General features: G+C 39.6%; 4 protein-coding genes across 4 annotated transcripts in view; 1 reads left to right on the top strand and 3 right to left on the bottom strand.

Annotated features, from left to right (window-relative positions):
• The window catches only part of LOC140348843 (solute carrier family 22 member 6), a 32,550-nt gene extending 31,389 nt beyond the window's left edge, over positions 1 to 1,161 (bottom strand). Inside the window, 1 exon segment of the mRNA XM_072434993.1 lies at positions 454 to 1,161. Coding sequence (XP_072291094.1) covers positions 454 to 675 — 222 coding nt within the window. The 5' untranslated portion in view covers positions 676 to 1,161.
• Positions 1,162 to 4,438: 3,277 nt separating this feature from the next.
• LOC140364723 (required for drug-induced death protein 1-like) lies at positions 4,439 to 5,630 on the bottom strand. Its single transcript, XM_072451031.1, has 2 exons — positions 5,376 to 5,630; positions 4,439 to 4,761 (listed from the first exon to the last, which is right to left on the bottom strand). The coding sequence occupies exons 1-2, from the start codon at positions 5,595 to 5,597 to the stop codon at positions 4,633 to 4,635; spliced, it is 351 nt and encodes a 116-aa protein (XP_072307132.1). The 5' UTR covers positions 5,598 to 5,630; the 3' UTR covers positions 4,439 to 4,632.
• Positions 5,631 to 7,209: 1,579 nt separating this feature from the next.
• LOC140348758 (uncharacterized) lies at positions 7,210 to 16,405 on the bottom strand. The gene is made up of 10 exons (XM_072434872.1): positions 16,232 to 16,405; positions 14,451 to 14,670; positions 14,245 to 14,346; positions 13,233 to 13,784; positions 12,551 to 12,776; positions 12,027 to 12,087; positions 11,811 to 11,950; positions 7,590 to 7,693; positions 7,391 to 7,441; positions 7,210 to 7,320 (listed from the first exon to the last, which is right to left on the bottom strand). Exons 2-10 carry the CDS (start codon positions 14,625 to 14,627, stop codon positions 7,279 to 7,281), a joined length of 1,455 nt encoding a protein of 484 aa, XP_072290973.1. The 5' UTR covers positions 14,628 to 14,670; positions 16,232 to 16,405; the 3' UTR covers positions 7,210 to 7,278.
• Positions 16,406 to 18,673: 2,268 nt separating this feature from the next.
• Positions 18,674 to 22,168, top strand: lipt1 (lipoyltransferase 1). Its single transcript, XM_072434622.1, has 3 exons — positions 18,674 to 19,184; positions 20,787 to 21,008; positions 21,744 to 22,168. The coding sequence occupies exons 1-3, from the start codon at positions 18,677 to 18,679 to the stop codon at positions 22,154 to 22,156; spliced, it is 1,143 nt and encodes a 380-aa protein (XP_072290723.1). The 5' UTR covers positions 18,674 to 18,676; the 3' UTR covers positions 22,157 to 22,168.
• Positions 22,169 to 26,264: the final 4,096 nt, after the last annotated feature.

The following is a 26,264-nucleotide window of genomic DNA, read 5'->3' as shown; positions in this document are numbered from 1 at the left end:
TCACACAGCCTCTGTACACTAATGAATGACAAATACTGCTGTGATGTAAACCACTTTGAGTGTGAATATGCCACCAGGAAACAAGTAGGACTTAGCAATAAATGTATATAATGTAGATTTAAAGACGGACATTGCCAGTAAACGCCACACTATTTCAGTTATTTTTCTGTCATTTTTTTTTGTCAGTTTATACCATGTTTTTTTTTTTTTTTTTTCAGCATATAGCCTTTTTTATCCTAAAGCAGATTTTAATTGTTTTACTTTTGACTTATATAGGTTGTTTTATCATTGTTCATTGTTTTATTTTGCATCAAATCACCAAAGCAAGTTCCTAAACCTTTTCTAATTCTGGTTTGCACTCTCAACATAAGCTTTCACTTGGAAACAATATAGTCCAACAAAAGCTTGCTAATATTATTTATTTTATTTAACTTGCAAAGACAGTCAACTCACGTCTTGGCTCCAGAATAAAACCGTCCAATCATCAATTGGCTCCAACAATTCCGCGGGTTCTGATTGGTTGAAGACTGTCCTCGCGATGGCTTCGGTTTCGTTGTCATAGCTACAGGTGTCCGGCACTGCCGCAGCCGTTAAAATGTCCAAAAAGAAGAGAAACGCGGAGAAAACGAAAATCAGCGACAAACGCCAATAAACAGCAAACTGCAGCGGCGACATGGTGATTGTTTTGGTGTTTTAAAACTTCCCAGCGGTGATAAATCAGATGTCCTCAGAGGCAGATGGAGCTTATAATGTTTCAAATAAAAAGAGGAGAAAAACAAATTAACCAATTATGCATTACACGGCCAACTGCACAACAGACGATTATTCGATGTGATTAGCAAAGTCCACAGCGCGGGTTTAAATAAATCATAATTTATTCCTGTTTGAAGTGGACTTTAGATTGCTACACGTATTCAATGTTCCCAGTGGTCAAAGAATAAAAGCTAAAAAATCTCCAGGGTTACAGTGCAGAAGGCCGTCACCACCGGGGTTTGAGAACTAGATCCATGCTGTCCACGCGGCTCGGTGTCTGGTCCTCAGTGCCGCTGCTGGGCCCGGGTGACCCTCCGCTGGCTGTCGCTTCTCTGGTTTCTCTGCTCTAACAGCTGCCTCTGTCATTTGTAAACAGGCCGACTGCCAAAACAAGACCCTGTTGACTCCAGTGAAATCTCCTCGACAAACTTTAACCCCTCCTCTTTTCTTTTTAGGGTCAAGAAACGGAAAATAAATCCCGTTGGAGGTTCCAGTTGTGCCTCTCGATCTGAACAGGCCGCTACCTTGTGTCCATGACATGCAATTACAGCACTGTACACTACATTATAAGATCTGATCGACCAGGAAGATCTGGAAGATGAATCCAATACCATATTATGGTGGAGCACTGATCGGGGATGCATGTTAGTTTTCCTCTTCTGCATTACGTCCTGAATAGAACGGTGCTTACTTCAAAAAAGACACTGGTAATAATCAGGAATGTGCTGATCCTGCAAAGATCCCAAAGGACATTTTAGCTTTTTATAGCCATACTCCTCATATTTACACTGCTGCAGAAGCTCTATTTAAGTCTATTAAAGAAGAAATTCCTTAAGTCAGCAAGTGCTAAAACGTATGTGATGCTGATAAGTAACTTACAGGCACTTCTGGGCCAATCAAAATGATTGAATATTCAATATGTTAAAAGAAATCTCTACAACAATAATTACCAAATAGAATAATCTGTGTGGACTTGATGTCTGAGCATAATTTGTATTTTCAAATGTGTATCAAACAAATTATCTCTATATTTGTTTGAGAGAGCTCATGAATAATGAGTTACAACAGCAGTGATACATCCGGTGGATCAAATACGTAAACTTTCAATTAATGAACAAAACATGCTTGTTTATTCATATTCACTATCTCGTGGTATTAACTACATAGGTTAAATATATTTATATTAAGTTAATTGGTTAAAATTGTTATTTTACATTTATACAACGTGAACCTGAAATCCTTTGATTAGACTCTTATGTTATATAATATTATCGCTTGAGAATAGTCAGTTTAAATCTATGTAGAAAGGTCTGGAAAGGGGATCTTATTTACTGTGTGATTATGTAAATGTGTGTTGATGAATGATCTGAGCTGCTGTCTTGGCCAGGACTCCCTCATGACATTGGTAATCACAATGGGACTTTCCTGGTTAAATAAATGAATCAAAAAAATAAATAAAACCTTGGTTTTCTATCATACCTTTTATCTGTTTCTATCGTCTACAGCCAAAACTATTCAAAATCTGTTCATAAGAAATGACAATATCAACACTGTAGTGCATTTTTTTAATAGCAAAGATAAACAGTAAAGAAGAAGAAGAAGAATGAACTCTCCAAACACCTATTATGTTTATCTATGTTATCAAACTTCATCATACTTTCAGGAAACTTTAATAATGCAATTTCCACAGACAATAGCGACTTACAGGAAAGCATTATTTCCCTCCTGAACATTGTTATATTCATTGACCCGCTAATTAACCATTTTATTAATACAATTATGTTGAAAAGTAGAAAAAGCTTCAGTTGTAGTCATCTGGACTCAGTTTGAAAAAATAGACGTTTCGACTCTCATCCAAGAGTCATTGTCAATAACAGAATTTAGGTCGAGAACTCCGATATTAATACTGTTCTGTGGTAAGACCCGCCCATTGGGAGGAGCCTTCCTGAAGTAGAAAGAGTTGTTTGTTTCAACAGAAACTCCCCCTTGTATCTACCGAGCTAGCCTATTCAGAATCTTAATGGGCTATTAGAATCCTCTTTGTCTTTGTGAGACCCTGGCTCAACCACCCTGAGTACCTGATTAGCATCTGAATGTCCTTTACCTTTCCAGGGGTTCAGAATCCCATTATAAATAACAGGAAGATGAAACCTAAGCCCTCCATTTCTGTTTAAAGAAGGTCTTTCTTTTTTAACAAAAATAGCTTCCTTGACTCCTCTTTCAAACCATCTTTTCTCCCTGCTTAAAACCTTCACCTCACCGTCTTCAAACGAGTGATTAGAGGCTTCAAGATGGAGATGCACGGCGCTCTGTGGTCCTGAACTTGTATTTCTTCTGTGCTGATAAAGCCTCTTGTGTAGAGGCTGTTTCGTCTCACCTATGTAACGTTCTTTACAACTTTCTTCACTGCATTGGATCGAATAAACTACATTGCTCTGTTTTTGAGTCGGCAACTTGTCCTTTGGGTGAACCAGTTTTTGTCTTAAAGTGTTTCCTGGTTTAAAATAAACAGGGACTTCGTGTTGTCTAAAAATTCTCTGCAGTTTTTCCGACAGGCCAGACACATAAGGGATAGAAACACCCTTCCTTCTCTGTTCAGTTTCCCTTTTGTCCTGCTTCTTGGTTCTCTTCACTCTGTTGAGAGCCCAAGCGGGGTAACCACAGGCTGAGAGGGCATTTCGGACATGTTTTTCCTCTTTCTTCTTGCCCTCTGAGCTGGTGGGCACACCTTGAGCTCTGTGTTGTAAGGTTCTGATCACACCCAGCTTGTGCTGTAGTGGGTGGTTGGAACCAAAGAGCAGATACTGGTCCGTGTGTGTAGGTTTCCTATATACTTCTATTTGGAGTTTCCCGTCCTCTCCTCTGATCGTGGAACAATCAAGAAAGGCCAAGCGATTCTCCTTAGCGTCTTCTCTTGTAAACCTAATATGTGGGTCCACAGCATTGATGTGATCAGAGAAGGTTTCCAGCTCTTGTTTCTTGATTGTTACAAAAGTATCATCGACATAGCGGAGCCACAGTTTTGGAGCTATGCCTGAGAATGAGGACAGTGCCTTCTTCTCAGGCATAGCTTCTCAGGCGTGCCTCATTCTCAGGCATAGCTCCAAAACTGTGGCTCCGCTTCGGCATATTTCAGGCCTCGGCACTCGCTTCAGCAGCACACACAGACTGTTTGACACCCACAGCATGTTTGACACCCGTGGGAGTGTTTTATCCAGATGTATGTTAGCATTATGTATTGAACTACTTTTAAGAATACCAAGACTACATTACATTGAGGTCTAATATAGTCCCAAATCAGCCACAGCCAATATAGAGGTAGGAGATGTATCAAAAGTGAATTAAATCATTTTGGAGAAATGAAAAATGCATGAGATAGGGCAGGGCAAAGTACGGCAAAATAGTAACGATAAAAAAAATATCACGATACATCTCTTTGTACTGATGCTCATGAGTTTCTATTCAATTTAAATGGAGAAATTGCGTTCAATATTAATTTTCTGAACATAAAAAAATACACCTTTAATCAGTGCCATATAATAAATAGTCAAATGTATACATTCCTAAAAGGTTTTATTAATGCCCTTTACCCAAGACATTTACAGACACTTTTTTAGCCATACAATCTTAGAAATACTGTCATGGGATAAAAAATAAAACAATTGATACATTTTTGGCAAATATTGCCACTAAGTTCAGTCCTGGTTCATTTCAACTTTCCAGGCCTCACACTTCTACATTCAAAATAAATTATGCTTTATCGTTTAGTCTTAAACAATGTAAAAAACAAATCATTTAGCTACAAAATATTATAAATGAACAAAAATCATACACTTGCTAAAACAATTCCTTCACATTATGTTGGTTTTCTTCCTCGTATCAATACGCATCGGGTCCAGGGTTGACGAAAGAAGCAGCAGCGGCCATTGGCCCCACATACACAGGCAACATACTCTGTAATCCAGCGACTAGACAGCGCAAACTGAACCGCAGGGCTTTACCCACATTCTGCACGAAAACAAAACATATTAATGAGTACAAACTAAAGTATACTCACTCAAGACACAATCTATTTTCTAGTTAGAGCTGTTTAACCATGGATCTAGTATGTGTTTAACACACACCCTGACTTCTTTCTATGCCACTAAGTCATGATATTTCTTTATTTGGGTCCTGGTTTGTTCCTTTGATTAGTGATTTAACAAAGACTAGATCAGTATCAAAATGTCAGGACTGAACTGGGCTCAAACCAGGATCCTAGACTTTTCCCAGTTTAGTTCAAATTCAGACTTTGATTAGTCTGGTTTCGCCAAGGATTCACAGTTAGACCTTAATTTAAAAATAGGGATGGGCAATATATTGGTATTGGTGATATTGAGGGATGTTAGAAATGTCCTGATATGTCGGGCTGATTTCTTAAGAATAATACAGTTAAAGACGTTTACATAATGATCAGATAAAAACATTAAATTTGATATAAAATACAGTTTGTTATAATTTTATTGAAAAATTAATTTGAACTTTACTGCCACTTTAACGTAAAACAACATGATTCATTCTTTCCTGGTATCAAATGCAAAATAGTTACCATTGTCCATTTTGTTCACCAATCCCTTTCTTACCTTCCTGTACTTCTTGTATCTATTTTTTTTCTTTCGTTTCCTCTCCTCTTTCCTTCTGCGTCTCTCCTCTGTGTCCTCCATCATCTCCTCTTCATTACGCTCCTCCACCAGTGGCTCGTACTTGTCGGGCAGGACGCAGAAGTGCACGTCTTTGGAGGTCTTCATCTTGGATTTGGATGAAGTGGCTGGAACAGGTTGGTCTTGTGGCTCTAGTCCTCCCATCACTGTGAAAAAAGTAATTTGTATGTCTGCTTGTATATTTGGGTTTTAAAGGTAAGAGTAAATGCTCACACACACACACGCCCGCACGCACACACACACACACACACACGCACGCACACACAGACAGACACACGCACAGACACACGCACGCACACACACGCACACACACGCACGCACACACAGACAGACACACGCACAGACACACGCACGCACACACACGCACACACACGCACGCACACACACACGCACACACACGCACACAGACACACGCAGACACACGCACACAAACAAAGACAGACACACACACACACACACACACACACAAACAAACAAACACAGACAGACAGACACAGACACACACACACACACACACACACACAATAAACATTCTATTTAAGACTTTACTGACTTTACGTTTTTTATAGTTTGACAATCTTGGTCATGTTTATAGTTGTACTTCCTGGTGGGACATTAGCAGCAGATGTTACATAGGGAGACGTCATTTCAACTCATAACTTACTGTTCTGTAAACAAGAGATAAAGCTAGAATATTGTACGTAATTGCTATGATATGGCAAATAAAACATGAAAACATATCATATGGACTATGCAAAGCTCTGAAGGTGAGTTTGAACCCGGCTATCTTCAATTTGATGCATGTCATTCCGCAGTCTCACCCCCATTTCACGTTACATTGTCCTGTCAAATAAAGCCTATGGGCAAAAAATCCTTTAAAAAATAAAAATAAGACTTTAAATGCATTGCCTATATTATGTGAAAGTGTACACACCTGCACTACAAAGCAATATGAACAATATCAGAAATTAATCAAGATAACTAGAAGGACAGTCATGGAGCAATGATAATACTTTGAGATAAACCAGGGTGGGATAATGCAATCTGGCTTTCAAACTTTGAGCATGTCATAACTAAAGCTGGACTGTAAACGAAAGTTGACCGAATTCTAAAGTTATACCTACAGTTTCCTAAATCATAATGTGGATTAAGCCACATGTTATTTAATGCTATGAATGCTACAGAAATACACTTAACCTGCACAATACTAGACCGGAACTCCAACCAAAACAATCTGTCCTTAAACTAACCACTAATCCAGAGCTAACACAGACACTAAATCCAGACTCAATTCACATCAGATTCAAACTGAATGTAAATAAGAACTGTATCTTAACTTACCTGAAGTTTGAAGTCCAGTGTTGTCCCAGGTTTGCGTGCTTTGTCCGGACTTTGGACTCAGAGGCGGAGTTCTGCAGAGTGACATTGGAGGGAAAGGAAACATCGGGACACACAGAAGAATGGAGGACATCCTGGTTTTGTGTCTGTCTGCTTGTTTTAAAATTTACTTTGGGATTTTCATACACAACCACCTTTAACAACCCGAAAAGTTCACATGATTTGAAGCATTCAGCAAATTAAGTGTGTTGGAATTAGTTTGGTTGGTTTAGTCCTCGTTTAGTGAAGTTTTTTTTAAACTTGTTTTAATTATTAGTTATTTAGCAATTTTTCTAGCCCATATTTTCCCATAGTTTAGTCCTGTTTAATTTGTGAAAACTCAATTCTCAAGACAAATATAGAGAGAGAATAACAGGGAAACTGACATGTTCATTTATTCACTGTATTTACAATAAAGAACAACAACGTTTTCCATGAAGTAGAGCAATTAAATATGGTTGGGCGTTATTGAAGAATGCCGTCTGGGACCCTGAAGAGCAGAAGAAAAATGTTGTTGATGTTTTTTTTAATAAGACAAACTATAAAAGATTGAAATGTACCAGTCTTTTGTTGGAGCTTTTGGGAAATGTCAACAACTTCTCCAGTGTGAGCTGCAAAAGTAATCAAATACACAGGCCAATATTTACATTGCTTCACTCCAAGTGCCTCAGTATCATTAGTCCTTCTTTATTTGAAGTACCGTATTCAAAATAGTACGGTAGTTTTAAAAGACTTCTAGGACTTTTAAACTGGCCTTACCAGGAAGTCCCCTCTGTTCTGTGATAGGAGCAGCAGCACCTCTTCAGGATTAGCCCCGCCCGCTGGCACTGCACTGGACCGAGCAAACTTCAGCAGAGCCTCCACTAAATGATTCAAACAGAAGAACATAATCAGTAACCATCACCACGAGAACACCAGATACCCTGCCAGAATAAACAATAAGTTAATATTATACTATTGTAATTTTAATTTTTATAATGGCTGAAAACGATCATTTTGACTTTTTATTTATTTTATTTTATTTTTTGCTATGAAGATTATCTAACCTTATTACTTAGGTCTGCACACAAAGTACAATTCATTTGTTTCTTATTCAAGTACTAAGTAAGTATTCAAGTTAGGAGATACTCAAAATTGTCTTTTTCATTTTCAACAGTGTCTTTTTCAGCATGAATTATTTTACAAATGATTCCAAAACACACCTCTTACTTTTTACAACTTTATCCATCCAGGGACAATATAGATCATCCCAAGGGCTACAATCAGTTTAGTTGTGACGTGGAACTGCAATATGTGCTTTCGCCACAAGATGCCACCAAAATCCTTTATATTTCAATTTTCTGTCCATATTGTAGAACTGATATATTTGTACTTCTCTCTTTAACTTTTCTGGTGGAGGATCCAATATGTTATTGCTTTGCCTAGAATGTTCCTGAGTATGTAATTGAATACACATATCATATACTTATTGAATTACAGGTGTTTATACTGCAAACAATGCCTTGAAAAACGCATTCCTCCTGTGAATGGAGCTGCCTCTCCACAGACGTAAGAGCCTGGTGGTGTTACTCAACACTGGTCTGATAGAGGAAATAAAAGTATCTAGAGTTAAAAAAAATAATTCATCTGTTTGGATTATAACCATACCTTCTTGTCAGTGGCAGGCAGTCAGGGCAATCAAGGCGATCAGTGATTGGCCAATAAAATCTAAAATTACCGTGTGTCACAACTATATATAAGTTAAGTTATAAGCGAAATATATTCAAATAATCCCGTTTTCTCCTCACTTCTGCTGCCTCAGCTTGACTGGAAGTCACAGTGTTTCCAGAGGCCACTGAAACTTGGAACTGGGAAGCATGATTCCCGTTCTTCCAGAGCGGCTCAGTCTGTGGTCATGTTCAGAGGCCTGTTCATGTTTCGCTCTCTAACGTGAGCTTTTAGAACCAGAGCGGAGAGCAGCTTCAGAGGTCTGCGCATGCGCTCTGTATGAAAACCAGATAAGACAACCGATTGTGATCCTGTGCCCAAACTGCAAATGTGCAGCAGGAAGACGCCAATGCAGAAAACTTTAAAAAAGTGACTTTAACAACAAGACTTTGTTTGTAGCGGTGTGAGTGAATATTAAAGTGCGCAGGACTTTATTTTGGTGTATTTATACCTGTTGTACATATAATTATAGTTTTACACCAATTAAGTGAGTATTTGTAAGAAAACATGGAAACATCTGTAGAAAGTGACAGGAAGAGACATCACACTAGGGACACATTCCAGTAGAAGTTTAGGCATAATTTACCCAAATAAACAACTTCTTTGACTCTCTAAACCTTAATTCAACAAAATAAAGTCTAATTTATTTATTTTTCCAATAAAAAAATTGTGACATTTGATGAGTTTTTCCCCAGTATTTGCAGGGTAATTTCCTAGTGTGATGTCATCAATTACAAACAGGAAGTGAAATTATAAACCTAAAGAATGAGCTATTCTGTGATAACATTTTAAAACATAATAGCTAAAATTCAAAATATATTGATCCCATCTGCATTTTACTTCAATGAGTCGTCCAACCGGTCATAGGCACTTTAAGGATCTGTGGCTGTAGAAAAAAGCACTACTGGTACATAGATTAAACGCCCCATAGTCCTGCCACAGTTTAGTGGTTTTGTCCTGGTTTCGTCCTGGTGATGTTCCGGTTAATCTTGGTTTCATTCTGGTTTCGTCCTGGTTTTGTCCTGGTTTTGTCCTGGTTTCGTCCTGGTTTCGTCCTGGTTTCATTCTGGTTTCGTCCTGGTTTCATTCTGGTTTCGTCCTGGTTTTGTCCTGGTTTCATTCTGGTTTCGTCTTGGTTTCGTCCTGGTTTCGTCCTGGTTTCATTCTGGTTTCGTCCTGGTTTCGTCCTGGTTTCGTCCTGGTTTCGTCCTGGTTTCGTCCTGGTTTCATTCTGGTTTCGACCTGGTTTCGTCCTGGTTCGTCCTGGTTTCATTCTGGTTTTGTTCTGGTTTCTTTTTGGTTTCGTTCTGGTTTCATTCTGGTTTTGTTCTGGTTTTGTTCTGGTTTCTTTTTGGTTTCGTTCTGGTTTCGTCCTGGTTTCGTCCTGGTTTCGTCCTGGTTTCATCCTGGTTTCATTCTGGTTTCGTCCTGGTTTCATTCTGGTTTCGTCCTGGTTTCGTCCTGGTTTCGTCCTGGTTTCGTCCTGGTTTCGTCCTGGTTTCGTCCTGGTTTCGTCCTGGTTTCGTCCTGGTTTCATTCTGGTTTCGTCCTGGTTTCGTCCTGGTTTCGTCCTGGTTTCGTCCTGGTTTCATTCTGGTTTCGACCTGGTTTCGTCCTGGTTCGTCCTGGTTTCATTCTGGTTTTGTTCTGGTTTCTTTTTGGTTTCGTTCTGGTTTCATTCTGGTTTCATTCTGGTTTTGTTCTGGTTTCTTTTTGGTTTCGTTCTGGTTTCGTCCTGGTTTCGTCCTGGTTTCGTCCTGGTTTCATTCTGGTTTTGTCTTGGTTTCGTCCTGGTTTCGTCCTGGTTTGTCCTGGTTTAATTCTGGTTTTGTTCTGGTTTCTTTTTGGTTTCGTTCTGGTTTCGTTCTGGTTTCGTCCTGGTTTCATTCTGGTTTCATTCTGGTTTTGTTCTGGTTTCTTTTTGGTTTCGTCCTGGTTTTGTCTTGGTCTCGTTCTGGTTTCGTCCTGGTTTCGTCCTGGTTTCGTCCTGGTTTCGTCCTGATTTCGTCCTGGTTTCGTCCTGATTTCGTCCTGGTTTCGTCCTGGTTTCGTCCTGGTTTCGTCCTGGTTTCGTCCTGGTTTCGTCCTGGTTTCGTCCTGATTTTGTCCTGGTTTCGTCCTGATTTCGTCCTGGTTTCGTCCTGGTTTCGTCCTGGTTTCGTCCTGGTTTCGTCCTGGTTTCGTCCTGGTTTCATTCTGGTTTCGTCCTGGTTTCATTCTGGTTTCGTCCTGGTTTCGTCCTGGTTTCGTCCTGGTTTCGTCCTGGTTTCATCCTGGTTTCATTCTGGTTTCGTCCTGGTTTCATTCTGGTTTCGTCCTGGTTTCGTCCTGGTTTCATTCTGGTTTCGTCCTGGTTTCGTCCTGGTTTCGTCCTGGTTTCGTCCTGGTTTCATTCTGGTTTCGTCCTGGTTTCATTCTGGTTTCGTCCTGGTTTCGTCCTGGTTTCGTCCTGGTTTCGTCCTGGTTTCATTCTGGTTTCGTCCTGGTTTCATCCTGGTTTCATTCTGGTTTCGTCCTGGATTCATTCTGGTTTCGTCCTGGTTTCATTCTGGTTTCGTCCTGGTTTCGTCCTGGTTTCATTCTGGTTTCGTCCTGGTTTCATTCTGGTTTCGTCCTGGTTTCGTCCTGGTTTCGTCCTGGTTTCGTCCTGGTTTCATTCTGGTTTCGACCTGGTTTCGTCCTGGTTCGTCCTGGTTTCATTCTGGTTTTGTTCTGGTTTCTTTTTGGTTTCGTTCTGGTTTCATTCTGGTTTCATTCTGGTTTTGTTCTGGTTTCTTTTTGGTTTCGTTCTGGTTTCGTCCTGGTTTCGTCCTGGTTTCGTCCTGGTTTCATTCTGGTTTTGTCTTGGTTTCGTCCTGGTTTCGTCCTGGTTTGTCCTGGTTTCATTCTGGTTTTGTTCTGGTTTCTTTTTGGTTTCGTTCTGGTTTCGTTCTGGTTTCGTCCTGGTTTCATTCTGGTTTCATTCTGGTTTTGTTCTGGTTTTGTCTTGGTCTCGTTCTGGTTTCGTCCTGGTTTCGTCCTGGTTTCGTCCTGGTTTCGTCCTGGTTTCGTCCTGGTTTCGTCCTGGTTTCGTCCTGATTTCGTCCTGGTTTCGTCCTGATTTCGTCCTGGTTTCGTCCTGATTTCGTCCTGGTTTCGTCCTGGTTTCGTCCTGGTTTCGTCCTGGTTTCGTCCTGGTTTCGTCCTGGTTTTGTCCTAGTTTTGTTGTGCAGCTTATATTGCCATCGTTTCTACCTCTGTAATATTGGTGTAAACATGTTTTGCTTTATGTACCTCTTTGCTGATTTGTGGATGGCTCCAGCTCTTTCAGGGGTCTCCACAGCAGCTGTGCATTATGGGAGTCAGAGTGGGCGTGTCTCCTGTTCTTGAGGGGCGGGATCTCAGCCTGAAAACTCTGACCAATGTTGATACACCTGACAATGTAAATTAAAGGTAAGAACATTTCATAAAAATAAAAAAATGATCATAACACGGGCAGATTTTACTTACGGTGGAGTGGTTTCTGAGGTAAGTGTTTCCAGTGAAGCCGTTTCCATCAAAACAGTGCTACCTAGAGATAAACATGTGAAATCTGAGCAATCATCAAAAGATTCTGATCACTTTTTATGACTTTTATGACTCTATGACAATTTTTTTTTATATAAAAGTACTGATATTGTCATTGAATAATAAAAATGAAACACAAATTAAAGAAACAAACGAGTTCCAAACAAGACCATGAATAAACTTGTAAAGTGTAAAAGGAACACCTCTTGTTCCATGGAGCAACATAATTTATCATAGTTAAATAATAAAATTAGGCCTATACATTTTCTCATTGACTATAACTTTAGTTTGCCAGATCAACATGTAATATTGGACTAAATATTGACTTGAGTTTATTAAAACTGTTAAGACTAAAACTAAATGAAAAATATCGTGATCAAAAGGGTTCGTAATGATCATCTTCTGGATTTTCTCATGGTCTCTTTGCAAATCCTTGTCATATATATTCATCTAATATTATTACGCACATTTCTCTGCCACAGACCAGTGCAGTCCGGCCCCGGCTCTGATGGGGCTCAGGATCGGGGGAGGCCTGAAGTGACTTTGGTCCCCGTTTGTGATCAGTCTCATCAGGCTGCGATTGCGACTCTGCTTCCTGTGACAGACCGGTCCTGGCTCCTCCTCCTCCACATCAGAGCGCTGGAGTAACGAAGGAGGCATCACCGCAACTACATCCACAGTTGAGTCTATGGCCTGCAAGTGAAAGCACTGATTCAGTTCAACTCAGAAGCAGTTAAAGTTTAAGGCTGCACATTTAATTGCAATCAAAACTGGAGAGACCATATGTTATTTGTTCTGAAATACATGTTTAACAGTTCAAATATCAGTGTTCAAATGTTATAAAAATGCTCCTGGGTGGGTTTAAAATATGCTCTGTAACTTGAAACCAAATATGTTGAATCTTTTTCCAATTACATGATTCATGTGATTTCTTTTCTTCAGTAATGTGCCTTCATATAGTTTAAATTCCCTTTTTATAGACTTGAATCAATACCACTATCACATTTAAAATACATTTGAACCCTTGTGGTCTAATATTCTTGAATGTTATCCTACCTTTGTGGCTTAGTTTATAGTTTAGTTAGTGTATTTACAAGTGCATTACTATTTCATCTAGGTCTGTGCTTGCTGATATCATATATCAAAAACCTTTTTCTTGTCTGTCCGGCTCTTGCGCGGTCTTGTTCCTCCTCTTCCTCTTGTCGTCTTTTTTGGCTTTGTCTGTTTCTGAATCACTTCGTTTTGGTTATTCGTAGTGAAAGTTCCAGTGTCCACAAACGTTTGAAATCCCAGTTTCTCTGTGCCATTTTCACTGGTCGGACTTGTCAAAAAAGAGGGAGGATAATGTGGACTCGGCCCTGGCGTGGACGGACTCAAAAAAGACTGATTTTCTCTGTAACCATTTAGATAAACCGGAGCAAACTTGTCTGTATTTGAAGTGAAGTTGTAATCCGGGGAGCTCCAGGAACCCAGAGTGGCCTCTCGGGAGGTGTAGCCCAGAGAGGAGCACTGAAGTTGGGGTGTGGTCGGCTCCAAAGACCCCCAGTGTGACAGGTCAGCCGGGGATGTGATTTGGGAGTAAAAGTTGTTTGATTGAAAACATTGAGGATCTGGATAGTGGAAAACTTCAGACTGAAAAGAATTGTAGTTGAAAGCAGTAGAGTTGAACAGATTTTGAGAGGACGGGTGCAAATCCCAATTCTGCAAACAAATTGAAAATTGTTGCAAAATATGTTAGCTTCTTGACATTGCTATAACGGGAAAACATCAGATCTACAGCAGGTGATTTTAGAGATGAACTAGTCCCTCAAAATGAAAGAAGCACTCATAAATTCTCTGGTGTGGGGTCCACTATCTACTTCTCTCATTGGCTTTCTCTGAAATGTTCCTCAGTATGGCATTAAACTCAAATGTAACTGAATAAATGCAAGATAGTGATTTTTATTGCTAAAAAAATACCTTGGTCACCTGTCCACACTGTCACCTGGCCTACTATCTCAACATACATAGATAAGTTTAATGCCATATTGTGGAACATTCCAGGTGAAACGATAACAGCTCCACGACACAAAAAGTTGGCAGACCCTTCTCCAGGAAAAATGTCATAGTGTACTTTTAATAACCAGAAATTGGACCAACATTCAAATAAAGTGATAGTGACCTGTTCTGGGCAGGTGTAGCTGCTGAGCATGCTGGGAAACTGGGCCGGACTCCAGTCATTGCTCTCCAAAGCCGTGTCCAGATTCTGCCCCGTGAAATGTTGCTGAAAAAAAAGCAATATTGTATTCACGCCTGGGATTGAACCAGGGACTTTCTGGCTCCATGGTTAAATTCTTGACTCCTATCCACTGTGCCATGAAGTTTTACCTGTGCGTGTGATTGGTCAGAATGGTTTATGAACTCTGCGTTGGACTGATGATGATGATGATGATGAGGAGGAGGGGAGGTGAGGAAGGCGGGAGGAAGGGCGCAGTGGTGCATTGTGGGAGACGCAGAGGAGGAGGATGGGGGAGGAAGAGGAAATGGCCGCCGCGGGTCCGTCATGGCCTCACTGAGCGCTGCGGTTTTTCATGTTCGACAGAGTGACCTGAGAGAAACACAACAGGAAGTCAAGAGGTTTATCTCAGCCACATCTCAAAACTACTGCTGCATCTACTTTAACTGCACAGGAAAATGTATTGATTTTGTTTTCCATTACATGGTGAAGCAGTACAAGCAGTCATTGATCAGCTATTCTTCCAACTATTGTGGGAGGAAACATCTCAAGTGTTCACAATGATTTGCACATGACCAAACAACAGTGTCACGTTAGACTACAGACCAGCTTTATGAAATCAAACTTTCTGAATGACATAAACAGGAGTATGAATTCAACTGAAATTACCTCTTTTTGTCATTAAAACTTTAATGATTATTATTTCTTTAGTTCTTATGATTATATTCTGTCCTGTATAACCATTATTTTTGTTTGATTGATAAATCTTGACATCCCTAGTTTCTTAGTTTTTTAGCCCAATACTGAAATAACTGAATACATGTACTGGAAATATGTATTCAGAATACTAACTTAAAGTTACTGTATTCCAGTACAGATTTTGGTGGTATTCACAGTACAGTTACTTTTCTAAAATCAGAGGAATACATTGTGGTATTTGAGCACACAATTTAGGTTTCAAACTTTAAAAATGCAGCTCGTATTGTGACTGCAGGGGCAATTTGTGATAAATGTTCTCTTAGCTTATGAATAAATGTGTAACAAACGATGAAACAAAACAAAAAACAGTTTTAATCATATGTAGGTTTTTTGGTATAATATGAAGGAACTCAATATCTTAAGTTGAAAGTATTCTAGGTATTCAGAATACAATACATTGATAAGACACAGTAACGGAATATGTTAAAAAATGAATGTTATTGCAGGTTTAAGTATTCTGTAACTAAATATATTTTCTTCCTAACACTGCCAATACTTCTTCCTAGGTTGTAATTTGCCTTGATAGGTAGGGCTGTGCAATGAATCATATCTTAATCAAAGCGATCTAATCATTTCAAATGGTCAGTGGTCACTTGGGGTCTTTTTACAGGCATGTTGTGGTTTGAAACACAGTTCATACTTTGGAGGACAAAATGTGACTATTTATTCAGTTAAATAAATAAAATAGAAAAACAGAAATAAATTGAATATTATGACTGATCAATACAAAGAAAACACACTGGTATGTTATATTAGAATATTGAATATATCATCTATATATTTAATGATTATTTTTTAATTGCTGTGCATGAACTATTAAGCACTGCATGAAAGTAATAAAGCCTTGCAGCAACGCATTTTCATTTTTTTTCTTTTTCTAATTTTAGAATTACTATAAACTACAAAACAGTACTTCCTGAATCCAAGACAACAAAACTTGTATCCTCAAATTGGGCTATATTTTTGTCTGGTAATGCTTCTAAATGTATAAATCTTATTAGACAAAATGCTTGACTTGACTGTAAAATAGACTTGGTAGAACAAAGTTAAGTTTTGATGGCTCCTGTGTCACTTCCCTAAAGAATATTACAGTAAGTGGACATGTTTGTTGAACAAGAACAAACTCTACATATATTTATATATATTTTTTAAATTAAGAAAAATAAATACTCACCATGAACAGTTTCTCTGACTGTCGGCTGTAGACACTCTCAGGATGTGGCTTTAAGGTCTTCCTCTCTCGGCTTCAGTTGACTCTCTTCCTCGTTGTGACGTTTGAGACCTGAAACTAAAGAGGTTTAATGTTATAAGGGGTTTAGACAACAGTCTGTTTAAACTAAGGCTAAAACGAATATAAACAGGGCTAGAACACTACTTAAAAGTGTCCATTATATAACAACTACTTATCTCTATGACGATGTTCTGGCTTTGAATGTTCCACAAATGTATATATCACTGAACTTGTCTGTCTTGCCTTTAGTCAATTACAGGTTTTTATTACCACATGTTTATTCCTCATCTCCATGGAGATGGCAGACCTTCCACCAAAAAGTGACATAGTGGTGTGCATCTTTCTGAAAAATGAGGTGCGAAACATATAATGCCCATGCTATAGTGTCCAGAAGTATCCCAGGTATCAACATATACTAGTGTCATAGGCCTTAAATGAAGTAATAACCCAGTACTCCCATTGAATTTAATTTATCATTAACCAATCATTATTTCTCAGTTCACTATATTTATAATTTGTAAATTGGCATATACATACATTATCTATTCATTTGTTATTACTAATAATAAATGATTAGAGATCATTTATGTCTATCTCAACATCTAGTAATAACTTATTACTAGATGTTGAGAAATGTTTATGAAAATAAGTGAAGTGAAACTCCTGTTAATATTGAAGAATAAATACACCGTTTGCCTGATAGTTAATGATAAGAATCTATTAAAAAGTACTTTACTGGAGATTAATGAGGTATCCATCCATTGGAAACAATAGATGGATACCTGTAAAATAAAATTGTAGGAAAGGGGTTCAAATGTCGTCATCAGGGCAACGTTTTATAAGTCCAGATGTTTCAACTTCCTTTTTCTCCCTCTTTTTTAAAAAGATTTTGTTGCCCGTAGGTTTCAAATGTAGTCCGGATGAATACATTTTCTGTGATGTGTCACTTCTGGACGAATAAGGGATTGCACGACTCATACCTGTGGAATGTGCTTTCGCCTGCAGCAAAAAAACAATTACACGATATGGATGATGGGACCGGAGCCGAATGTCAAGGAATGGACTGAAATAACCACATTGACATTAATCGTGACGGGCAAGTGAAGCCTCATGAAACAGCAAAGCGTCTAGAGGCCTCTAAACACAGTTTGACATGTGTTTGTGACATCTAGTGGTATGTTTTAGTACTACCACATCCACAGTGGTTCGAACCACGTTCATGAACTGTCTGAGTCACGTGACAAGCTTCGTGAACCAGCGCTTTGAATTTAAGATCTAAGATCTATCAAAATAGGTTTCAAATCAGTGTTTTTCCTCTCTCTTTCTCTTTCTCAGTACCTAAAATCGAAATATTTGTGTTTCCTGTATTCACATTTTGCAGAAAGCTGCTTGTACTTTTACGCTGAAAGGATTGACAGGATGAAGTCGCGTTTGTTTTGGTTTTTCGTCTCTTCCGCTTCCGTGTCATATATTTAACCAGCGCCCTTTTTACGGCATTATTTAGAAATAACACTTTGTTTTAATATTTTATTATATATAATATATATTATATTATATATAATAATTATATTATAGATAAGAGGACAAATACAAACAAATCTTAAAATAAATTATACAAGAGAAATTATATTATATTATTATATATAACAATATAATTATAATTTAGTAATTTATTTTAAGTTTTGTTTGTATTTGTCCTCTTATCTACTGCTTTCAATTGTTTGTAAATGGTGTGTACTCGAACTGCACACATACATTCCTGATGTTTTAAAAATGGCTTGATCTAGTTTGAACATTGACTTCTATCTATAACTTTAGCTATTGTTTTAAATTCTGGTTCATAATCTTGTCATAAATTTGCTTGATTAGTAAAAACTCTTGTCATTCTCTTTTTTTTTTACAGATTTTTCATCACGTTCATGTGACGCCATTGGCTAAGGCCAAAATAAAAATTAAAATAGTGTGTTTCCAGTAACGTTGGGAAAAAAAATCCAGGTAGGTAGGTCGGATTTTTTTTTTTTATTTAATATATTTTAAAATCCTCGCATAGGTTGTGCAGTTTTCTTTTCTCATAGGTTGTGCAGTTTTCTTCGCATTGAAGTGGCCTTATTGGTATGCAGATATTGAATGAAATAGTTATCTACATCTATACTAGTCCAACCACAGGAAAAAGTATCTGCGCAGATTTCTCACGCAAACATAGATGCGCCGGTAGGTAAAACCAAAATCAAAGTGCAGCGATTTTCATATCTTACGATCCCCACGGATGATTTTTTTTCCTGCAGCTTTCTCGAAACGTACGGCCAGTAAATATGCTTCCTTTATTTTGAAATCCAGCTCGGTCGGGTTACCGGAAACACGCCATTTTTTCTTCTTGGCCTAACCAAAATGTTACTCCTCCGGCGTAGACTTTGGACTGGGTTGACCCCAAATAGAACACATTTGTCCTTCTTCTCCAGTGTCGGGTATCACTTTTCCAAATTAACTGTAGATGGAAGTCTAATTTTTCAGTCCAAGTCCACAGACATCCACCAAAATCTGGCTCTGGAAGACTGGATCGAGAGTAATGTGGATTTGACTAACCGCCGTTTGTTCTTGTTATGGAGAAGTCGTGCGGCCGTCGTGATTGGTCGACACCAGAACCCGTGGGCGGAGTGTGACCTGGGCGCCATGACGAGAGCTGGCGTCCCATTGGCTCGTCGACGCAGCGGGGGCGGGACTGTTTATCATGATATGGGGAATTTAAATTTGACGTTTTTCAGCTGCAAAAAACTTTACGATCGAAAGAGAAACTTGAGAGTGGTGACTGAGGCGCTGAGGACAGCCAGGCCAGAGCTGGATGTCAAAGCTACAGAACGACTGGATATAGTTCTCAATGGAAAGTACAAGATCTCAGGTAAACCAGAATTTATCACCTGTCATCTTTAAAGGAACCAGTTTGTCATGATTCTGTTTTTTTCAGCTTTGTGAAAGCCATTGACTAAAATGTGTTGTCTCTAGAACTAGATATTTGGGATGGTAGTGGCTGTCTGATTAGAGTAGGCTCAAATCTGTATCAACTTGAGATCAAACTCTTTCAAATGATCAATGATGAGGCTTCCCCAAATAAATTGTCTGTTTGCTGTAACCCGACCCAACATTTTTCAAGTGGGTCGGTCGGTAGGTAAATTCTTATTTTTTTACTTTGAAGGCAAAAAAAAGTTTTGCCATTTTTTGACTCGGAGTGACCACCAGGGGTCAGGCTTCAACAGTCAATGACGGAAAACGTCTCGATCCACCCGATCGGGAGACTAAATCTCACGATTTTAAGATATTTCAATCGACCTTTTGTACGCCGCTATCCTTTATTTTGGTAGCGAAGGCGAGCGGGGGGGAACATGCAGGGGACACGGGCGCACCATGTTTGTTGTGATGACGCTGCTGGGCATGTTTCCCTCCCAGAATGCATTGCGCAAGTCAAATTTAAATGAAGCCACACCATTACATAGAACGATATGAGCGGTGGCCAGGCCAGTGGCGCTGACAGAGCTTATTCAACAAGTAAAAGACAATGTAGGTTCCCTCCAGCATGGTCTGTTCAATGCAGAAACATATGGAGGGCCGAAAATTATGATGTATATGTGTTGCACAATGCGTTATTTGTCCCTTGGGATGAAAGATTTTTACCAGAAGTTTACCAGCTCTATAAAATTATTCTACATGGCGCTTTAGGAAAGACCGGTCGGTGAGTCTGCAAAATATTTGAAAAATAAAAGAATTTGGCTTTTATTTTACAAAATGCTGATATTTTTTTTTCAGTTGGCTAGTTTTATAACGGGTCGGTCGGGTTACGGCAAATAGACATATTATTTGGCTCAGCCTGAGCTTGGGTCTTTTTAGTAGAGGGGTCCACAGCCAATCCCCAAGTCAGTAAAAGAATGTGATTTGGAGGTCAGACTTTGGCAGGGACTTTTTAAAAGTAGGCCTTTTGTATATGTTTTTCAAATTAAAATTTAAAGGCATAGTTTTTTTGGGCCTGTAGGCTTTATCAGACAGGACAGTTCCAGGGTGAAATGGGGACGAGAGAGAAGGGAGGACACGCAGAAGACCGCCAGAGTCAGGACCCGAACCCACAACACTGGCCGGTCGGCGGAGCCTGGCACGTACGCCGCTGCTCCAACCACCCAACCACCTGACAGCACTGTTTTTGTTTTTAATTAGAAAAAAGATAAGGCTAGGGTACACTTTAATTTAGGTAATTTTGTCCTCATTGGACCCATCCTTCAATGCCGTTGGGGTTAAACCCGACAATGACCCACCTACTTATCTTGAGCTTGGCTTGGTCAGGATTATTTTAGCTAGAGGAATTTACACACTGTTTATTTTTTGGATTTAATGCGTAAAAAACAGAGTGCCCAACAGAGTAGAAACCCCCACAGATATAATAGATAATCAGATTACTGTGACTTTTATGGTCTTTTCAGTGTTTACTTCCCTGTTATGCTCATCATTTCTCCAGGCAGTGCATCGCGGTTGAGTCGAAAAGCGTCCTATCATCACTGCACGCTGCTTCACTCCGCAGATGGCTCTGCCCTTCGCTCCGTGCTTCGACCCTCGACCCCCGGTATCCACAGCAACGCCACTCCTAGTGTTGTCTCCTCTGTAACCAACCTAACAGACCATGCCCCTTCGCTGACGGGGCCGGAGCTAATGCAGGCCCTGGTTCAACAGTACAACATAGGTCAGTGCATTTAACCATCTGACGTAATCCTCCTTTGGGTTGTATTAGTTAAAGGTGTAATGGACAATTGCCACATGTCAATCATAGGATGCACCTACTGCTCACCTGCAGCCTCGTCGGCTCGTCCCCAGGAGAGCAGCACGTTTCCCTGTGTCTAAGCGCATGGAATCTATCATAATATAGTTCCCTCAGTGCACAGGACAAAATTAAGACCGAGAAAGACCGTTCGAGCTGACTCAGAAGAGACGGAAATCTACGGAGACGAGAGATGCGATGCGATCCGTCGCGCTAATAAACAAACGCACGTGTAGCAACAAGGCTTTTGTGTGCCTCCGCACGGGGGGAGTGCGCATGCACATTTTCGCTTGAGTTCTCAAATCGGCGAAAAATCGTCCATTACGCCTTTAACATGGGGCTGCCAAACTCCAGAGAAAATACGTTTACACAGACTATAAAATTGTTTACAAGCCACCCGAGAATTGGTGCATTGTTGACTCGGCCACTTGAACATTTTACACAAATCATCTCCGTTCACTTTCCTGCTCGATCGCTTATTACTATTTGAGGGCCCCCTGCAGTGCCTCTGGAGAGGTTATTGCTTTGTCTGGTATGTTCCATCGTATGGAATCAAACTTCTATATGTACATGTAGACAAGCAGGTGGTGGACCCTCCACCAGAAATGCTTGTATAGTGAACCTTTGTTTTAATATAATTGGAATATTTTTTTCCCCCAGAGTTTGGCGTTTCTTCTCCATTGACTCTCTTGGATCCGTCTGATGAATCTTTATTTCCTGGAATTAGTCGTGTGGCCTCGGAGCTTCGCAGCTGGGAATGGACTTTCGGCAAAACTCCAAAATTCACCATCCGAACCGAACTAAACCTTTTGGATGATTTGACACTTGAACGCACCACGGCTCAGCTTCACATCGAACTTACAAATGGTTTAATTTCCAGTATTGACATAATCGTTCAAGATCAGTGGCTCCCACAGAGACTCATGAGTAAGCTTTTTGAAGTTTTGATGGGAGAAAGGTTTTGCCCACATCGAGCGGCTGCTGCAATTTCAATGCTTATACGATCAGAACAAGACGACACACAAAGAAGACTACACAACCTGAGTAACGCTGTCATCAATGTAATGGGTTAAATTGACTGGAAAGTGGGGAAAAGGGTTAATATTTGTCTCTATATTCATAGTTCTCTGCATGATGAATAAGTAGGAATGTTGCCAAAGCATTTCCAAATAAAACTGAATATTCTTTCCACGGTAAAAGTCCTCAAAATGGGTCTTATAAACAAACTTGAAACCTATGAATAGTGACCAGGTTGCAGTTCAGCAATATATTTTATTTATTATTTAAGTAAAATATGTATGCCAGTTGATGTCATTATAATTATGTTTTTGTATGTATTTGAATACTGCAAAGTGATTATATTTTCTTACAATACCGTCGCCAACAAAATAAAAGTTTCAATTTCTTCACCAGTGGCTGCTGACTTTTCTTTAAAATGTCAGTTAGGATTAGAATTGGAAAATCAAATACTTAAAATAATAAGGCCTGAGCTAGAGCGTTGTAAGGTTAAATCGCACCACGCATGCGCAGTATAACATGCTGTGGCTAATGTTCACATGCACGAAACAGAGGTATCACTCTGACAGAAATGTTTAAACCAAACCTGGAATAAAATATACATGTATTTGTATCCATTTTACATACACACAACAGACTGTGTATTCTAGTGATGAACAACCCACTGTTAATTTTGTCATCTTAAAAATATGTTGTCATAGTTTTAGTCCATGTCCTATTTTTGGTTATATTGACTAAAACTGAAGAAAATGTTATGCATTCTTCTGCTTCTCAAGGCCGGGGTCATATATTGGAATGAAAATATCCCAAAGACCCCCTATCATTCTCCACAATGTTCCAATAAAAATCAGAAGTTAAACCCATGTATATAACCACATTTAGATTATAGATTGATTTATCATGCCTTATATTATTACAATGAATAATTATATATATATATATATATATATATATATATATATATATATATATATATATATATATATATATATATATATTATATTATACTATATTAATATATATATTATACTATATTAATATATATCTATATTATACTATATTAATATATATAAATTATATAACAATTAAATTTCCCCATGTGTGGACAATAAAGGAATAACTTATCTTATCTTATTAGTGTAGTGTAAGGTTTCCATCCTAAATATTGGATGTTTGAGATTGTATATAATAAGGAATTCCTGGACCCCCTTTGAGACTCACTGAACTAGGTAAGATCCAAGTTCTAATATTCAGTCCCAGAGCCACAAACCAGACCATAAACAAACTTAAATTACACATTACGTTATGTCTCATGAAGCAATGCCATACAATTTATCATAGTGAGAAAAATAAATCTAGCTTCATAGTGATGGTCAATTAGGGCCGTTGCCATAGCAGCTAGATATTGCTTCAAAACTTTGCCCATTTATTTCAGCTTCCTGTATGCAAGATGTTTAGACTTTTTTCCCTCAAGTTATAATCTTTTGTTTTAAATTGTTTAGATCTTTTTTCCTCAAGTTATAATCTTTTGTTTCAAATTTGCTAATTTCTAATCCTTCTGAAACCATAGACTGTGTTGAGGAGATAACTCCGGACTGTGTGGACTGTAAAGTGCTGGTTCAGGTGCGCTTCTTAAGGCCTGGACGGATATTTGAATTGGTGAAAACAATGATGAGACCTCACAAGTACACACAGACTGCTGTCTGATTCTCTGAAATCTTCTTCTTCTTCTTCTTTGGTGTTTTATGGCGGTCGGTATCCAAGTGTTACATTACCGCCACCTACTGCAGTTGTACGTCTTAGACTTTTGACATTAGACGTTAGACAGAGACTTTACGTTAGACCTCAGACTGTAGACGTCAAACTTTAGACCTCTCGGCCCAAGGCCTCGGCCTGTGACTAAGGTGCTGCGGACTCTTCAGACTCTAGACGTGAGACCTCAGACTTTAGATGTTAGACATAGACTTTACGTTAGACATAGACTTTACGTTAGACATACCCTTTACGTTAGCCCATTAACTCAGACTTTTACCGCTGCTTATATACCACGGTGATTTCATAAAGCATGCTTCTTCTTCTTCGGTGTTTTATGGCAGTTGGTATACAAGTGTTACATTACCGCCACCCACTGCAGTTGAACGTTTTATACTTTATTGTAGAAAAAGGTTGTAGTTAATAAAACGTTTCGACTCTCATCCAAGAGTCATTGTCAATTTGACAATGACTCTTGGGACATCACAAAGCACACCATCATGCAAAGGCTGGAGCGCCTACTGGACGCTCCACTAAATCTACGTCTAACGTCTAAAGTCTGAGTTCTAACGTCTAATGTCTACGCTGAAAGAATCACGGTCAGAGGAGTTATCACAGGCGTCCCTATGTTGGTGACTGTGGATGAAGTCTGAGTCTTATTTCCTCGTGACGTGGACTGCCGATTAGTCCTGCCACGTATCAATCATCACCTACCGCTCACCTGCAGCCGCTTCTGGCTCATCCCCATGAGAGCAGCACGTTTCCACGTGTCTCAGCGCATTGATCATCATAATATAGTTCCCTCAGTGTACGGGACAAAATAAGGACGGAGAAAGACAGTTCGAGCTGTCTCTGAAGAGACAGAAATCGAGAGTACGAGAGCTGCGATGCGATCCGTCGGGCTAATAAACAAACGCACGTGTGTGTTGTATCAGTCCGCAAGGGGGAGTGCGCATGCGCACTTCCGCCTGAGTTCTCAAATCTTCCATAATGCCTTTAACTGGAGCTAAGGTAGTGGACGCTAGGCGGTTGAAAACAACCCGGTTTGGAGAAAGATGTGACAGCCTGTCGGTAATGATATAAAACTTGAAGGTAAATGCCTGCCTAGTAAGGTGTTCCTTGGATACCTGAGCTATGGCGTAAGGCCATATGTTCCACCGCCCCTGCGTTGCTTCAAGTGCCAGCGCTTTGGACATGCAGCGGTCAGCAGAGGGGATCAGAGGTGTGGTAAATGTGCAGGAGATTATGAGTATGGGAAGTGTGACGAAGGAGCTAAACTGAAGTGCTGTAACTGTGGGGAAGAGCATAGCTCTGCCTACAGGGGATGCGTGTTTAGCAAAAGAGCTGCTGAGGTGCAAAAGATTAAAAACTCTCAAGATATATCCTATGCGGATGCAGTCAAGAAAGTGTCAATTAAAGAGGTGAAAGTAAATACAGTGAGAGAAGCCAACGCTGCTCACAGCCAGAGCGAAGTGAGAGAAGCCAGCGTTGATCCCAAGTGTGGAGGTTCCAAGGGTGGAGGTTCCAGAATTACTGAGAATACCTTGATTGTGGATAGAAAGGATTTTGTGCTCTTTATGGTGGATGTTATAAACTGTGCTGCTCAAACTCAAAGCAGAACTGAAAGGATCAGGATCATTGCTAAAGCTGCAGGAAGATTCCTTGGAACAAAAGAGCTCGATTTGGCAGAAATAGAAAACACGCTACAGGCGGTGGATGGGAGTCAGAGTAAAGGAAGTTTACATTTGGAGAATCAGAGTAATCAGAGTAAAGTAATGGAGGTAGGGGCGTCGCTGGTCTCCTGTCCATGGTAGAGGCACAACGACGATAACGGAAGTGACTCCAGAAATCACAATCACAGTGGGTGGATGCCGGCCGTTGTGGAGCGCTGGGAAGGAGGAAGAGGAAGGAAGAAGAAGAAGAGGAAGAAGAGGGGCGAGAGGAAGTGGAGAAGACAAAACACCAAAGAAGAAGAGGAAGAAGAAGGAGAGGAGGAAGAAGAAGAGGATCTCATGACGACGACGACGACGACGATGACGACGACGACAACAACAACAACAACCATAGAAGAAGAAGAACGTCCAACGTCTAACGTCCAATGTCCAACGTCTAACTTCTAACATCTAAACGTCTATGGTCTAAGGTCTAAGGTTTAAGGTCTAACATCCAACGTCCAACGTCTAAACGTCTAACGTCTAACGTCTAAACGTCTAAACGTCTAAACGTCTAAACGTCTAAACGTCTACAGTCTAAACGTCCAACGTCTAAAACACGTACAACTGCAGTAGGTGCAACACTTATATACCAAACGCCATAAAATACCAAAGAAGAAGAATATGTTAAATATTACTAAAACGAGCCATTGATTATAGTTTATCAGTTGTGTTTCCATGGTAACGGGAGTCGGAGGAA

This window comes from Eucyclogobius newberryi, unplaced genomic scaffold, assembly GCF_026437365.1.
Source record: "Eucyclogobius newberryi isolate DKJ021-1_F unplaced genomic scaffold, fEucNew1.0.hap1 SCAF_1, whole genome shotgun sequence".
Classification (NCBI taxonomy): domain Eukaryota; kingdom Metazoa; phylum Chordata; class Actinopteri; order Gobiiformes; family Gobiidae; genus Eucyclogobius; species Eucyclogobius newberryi.
This window is presented reverse-complemented; position numbering and strand designations above follow the sequence as displayed.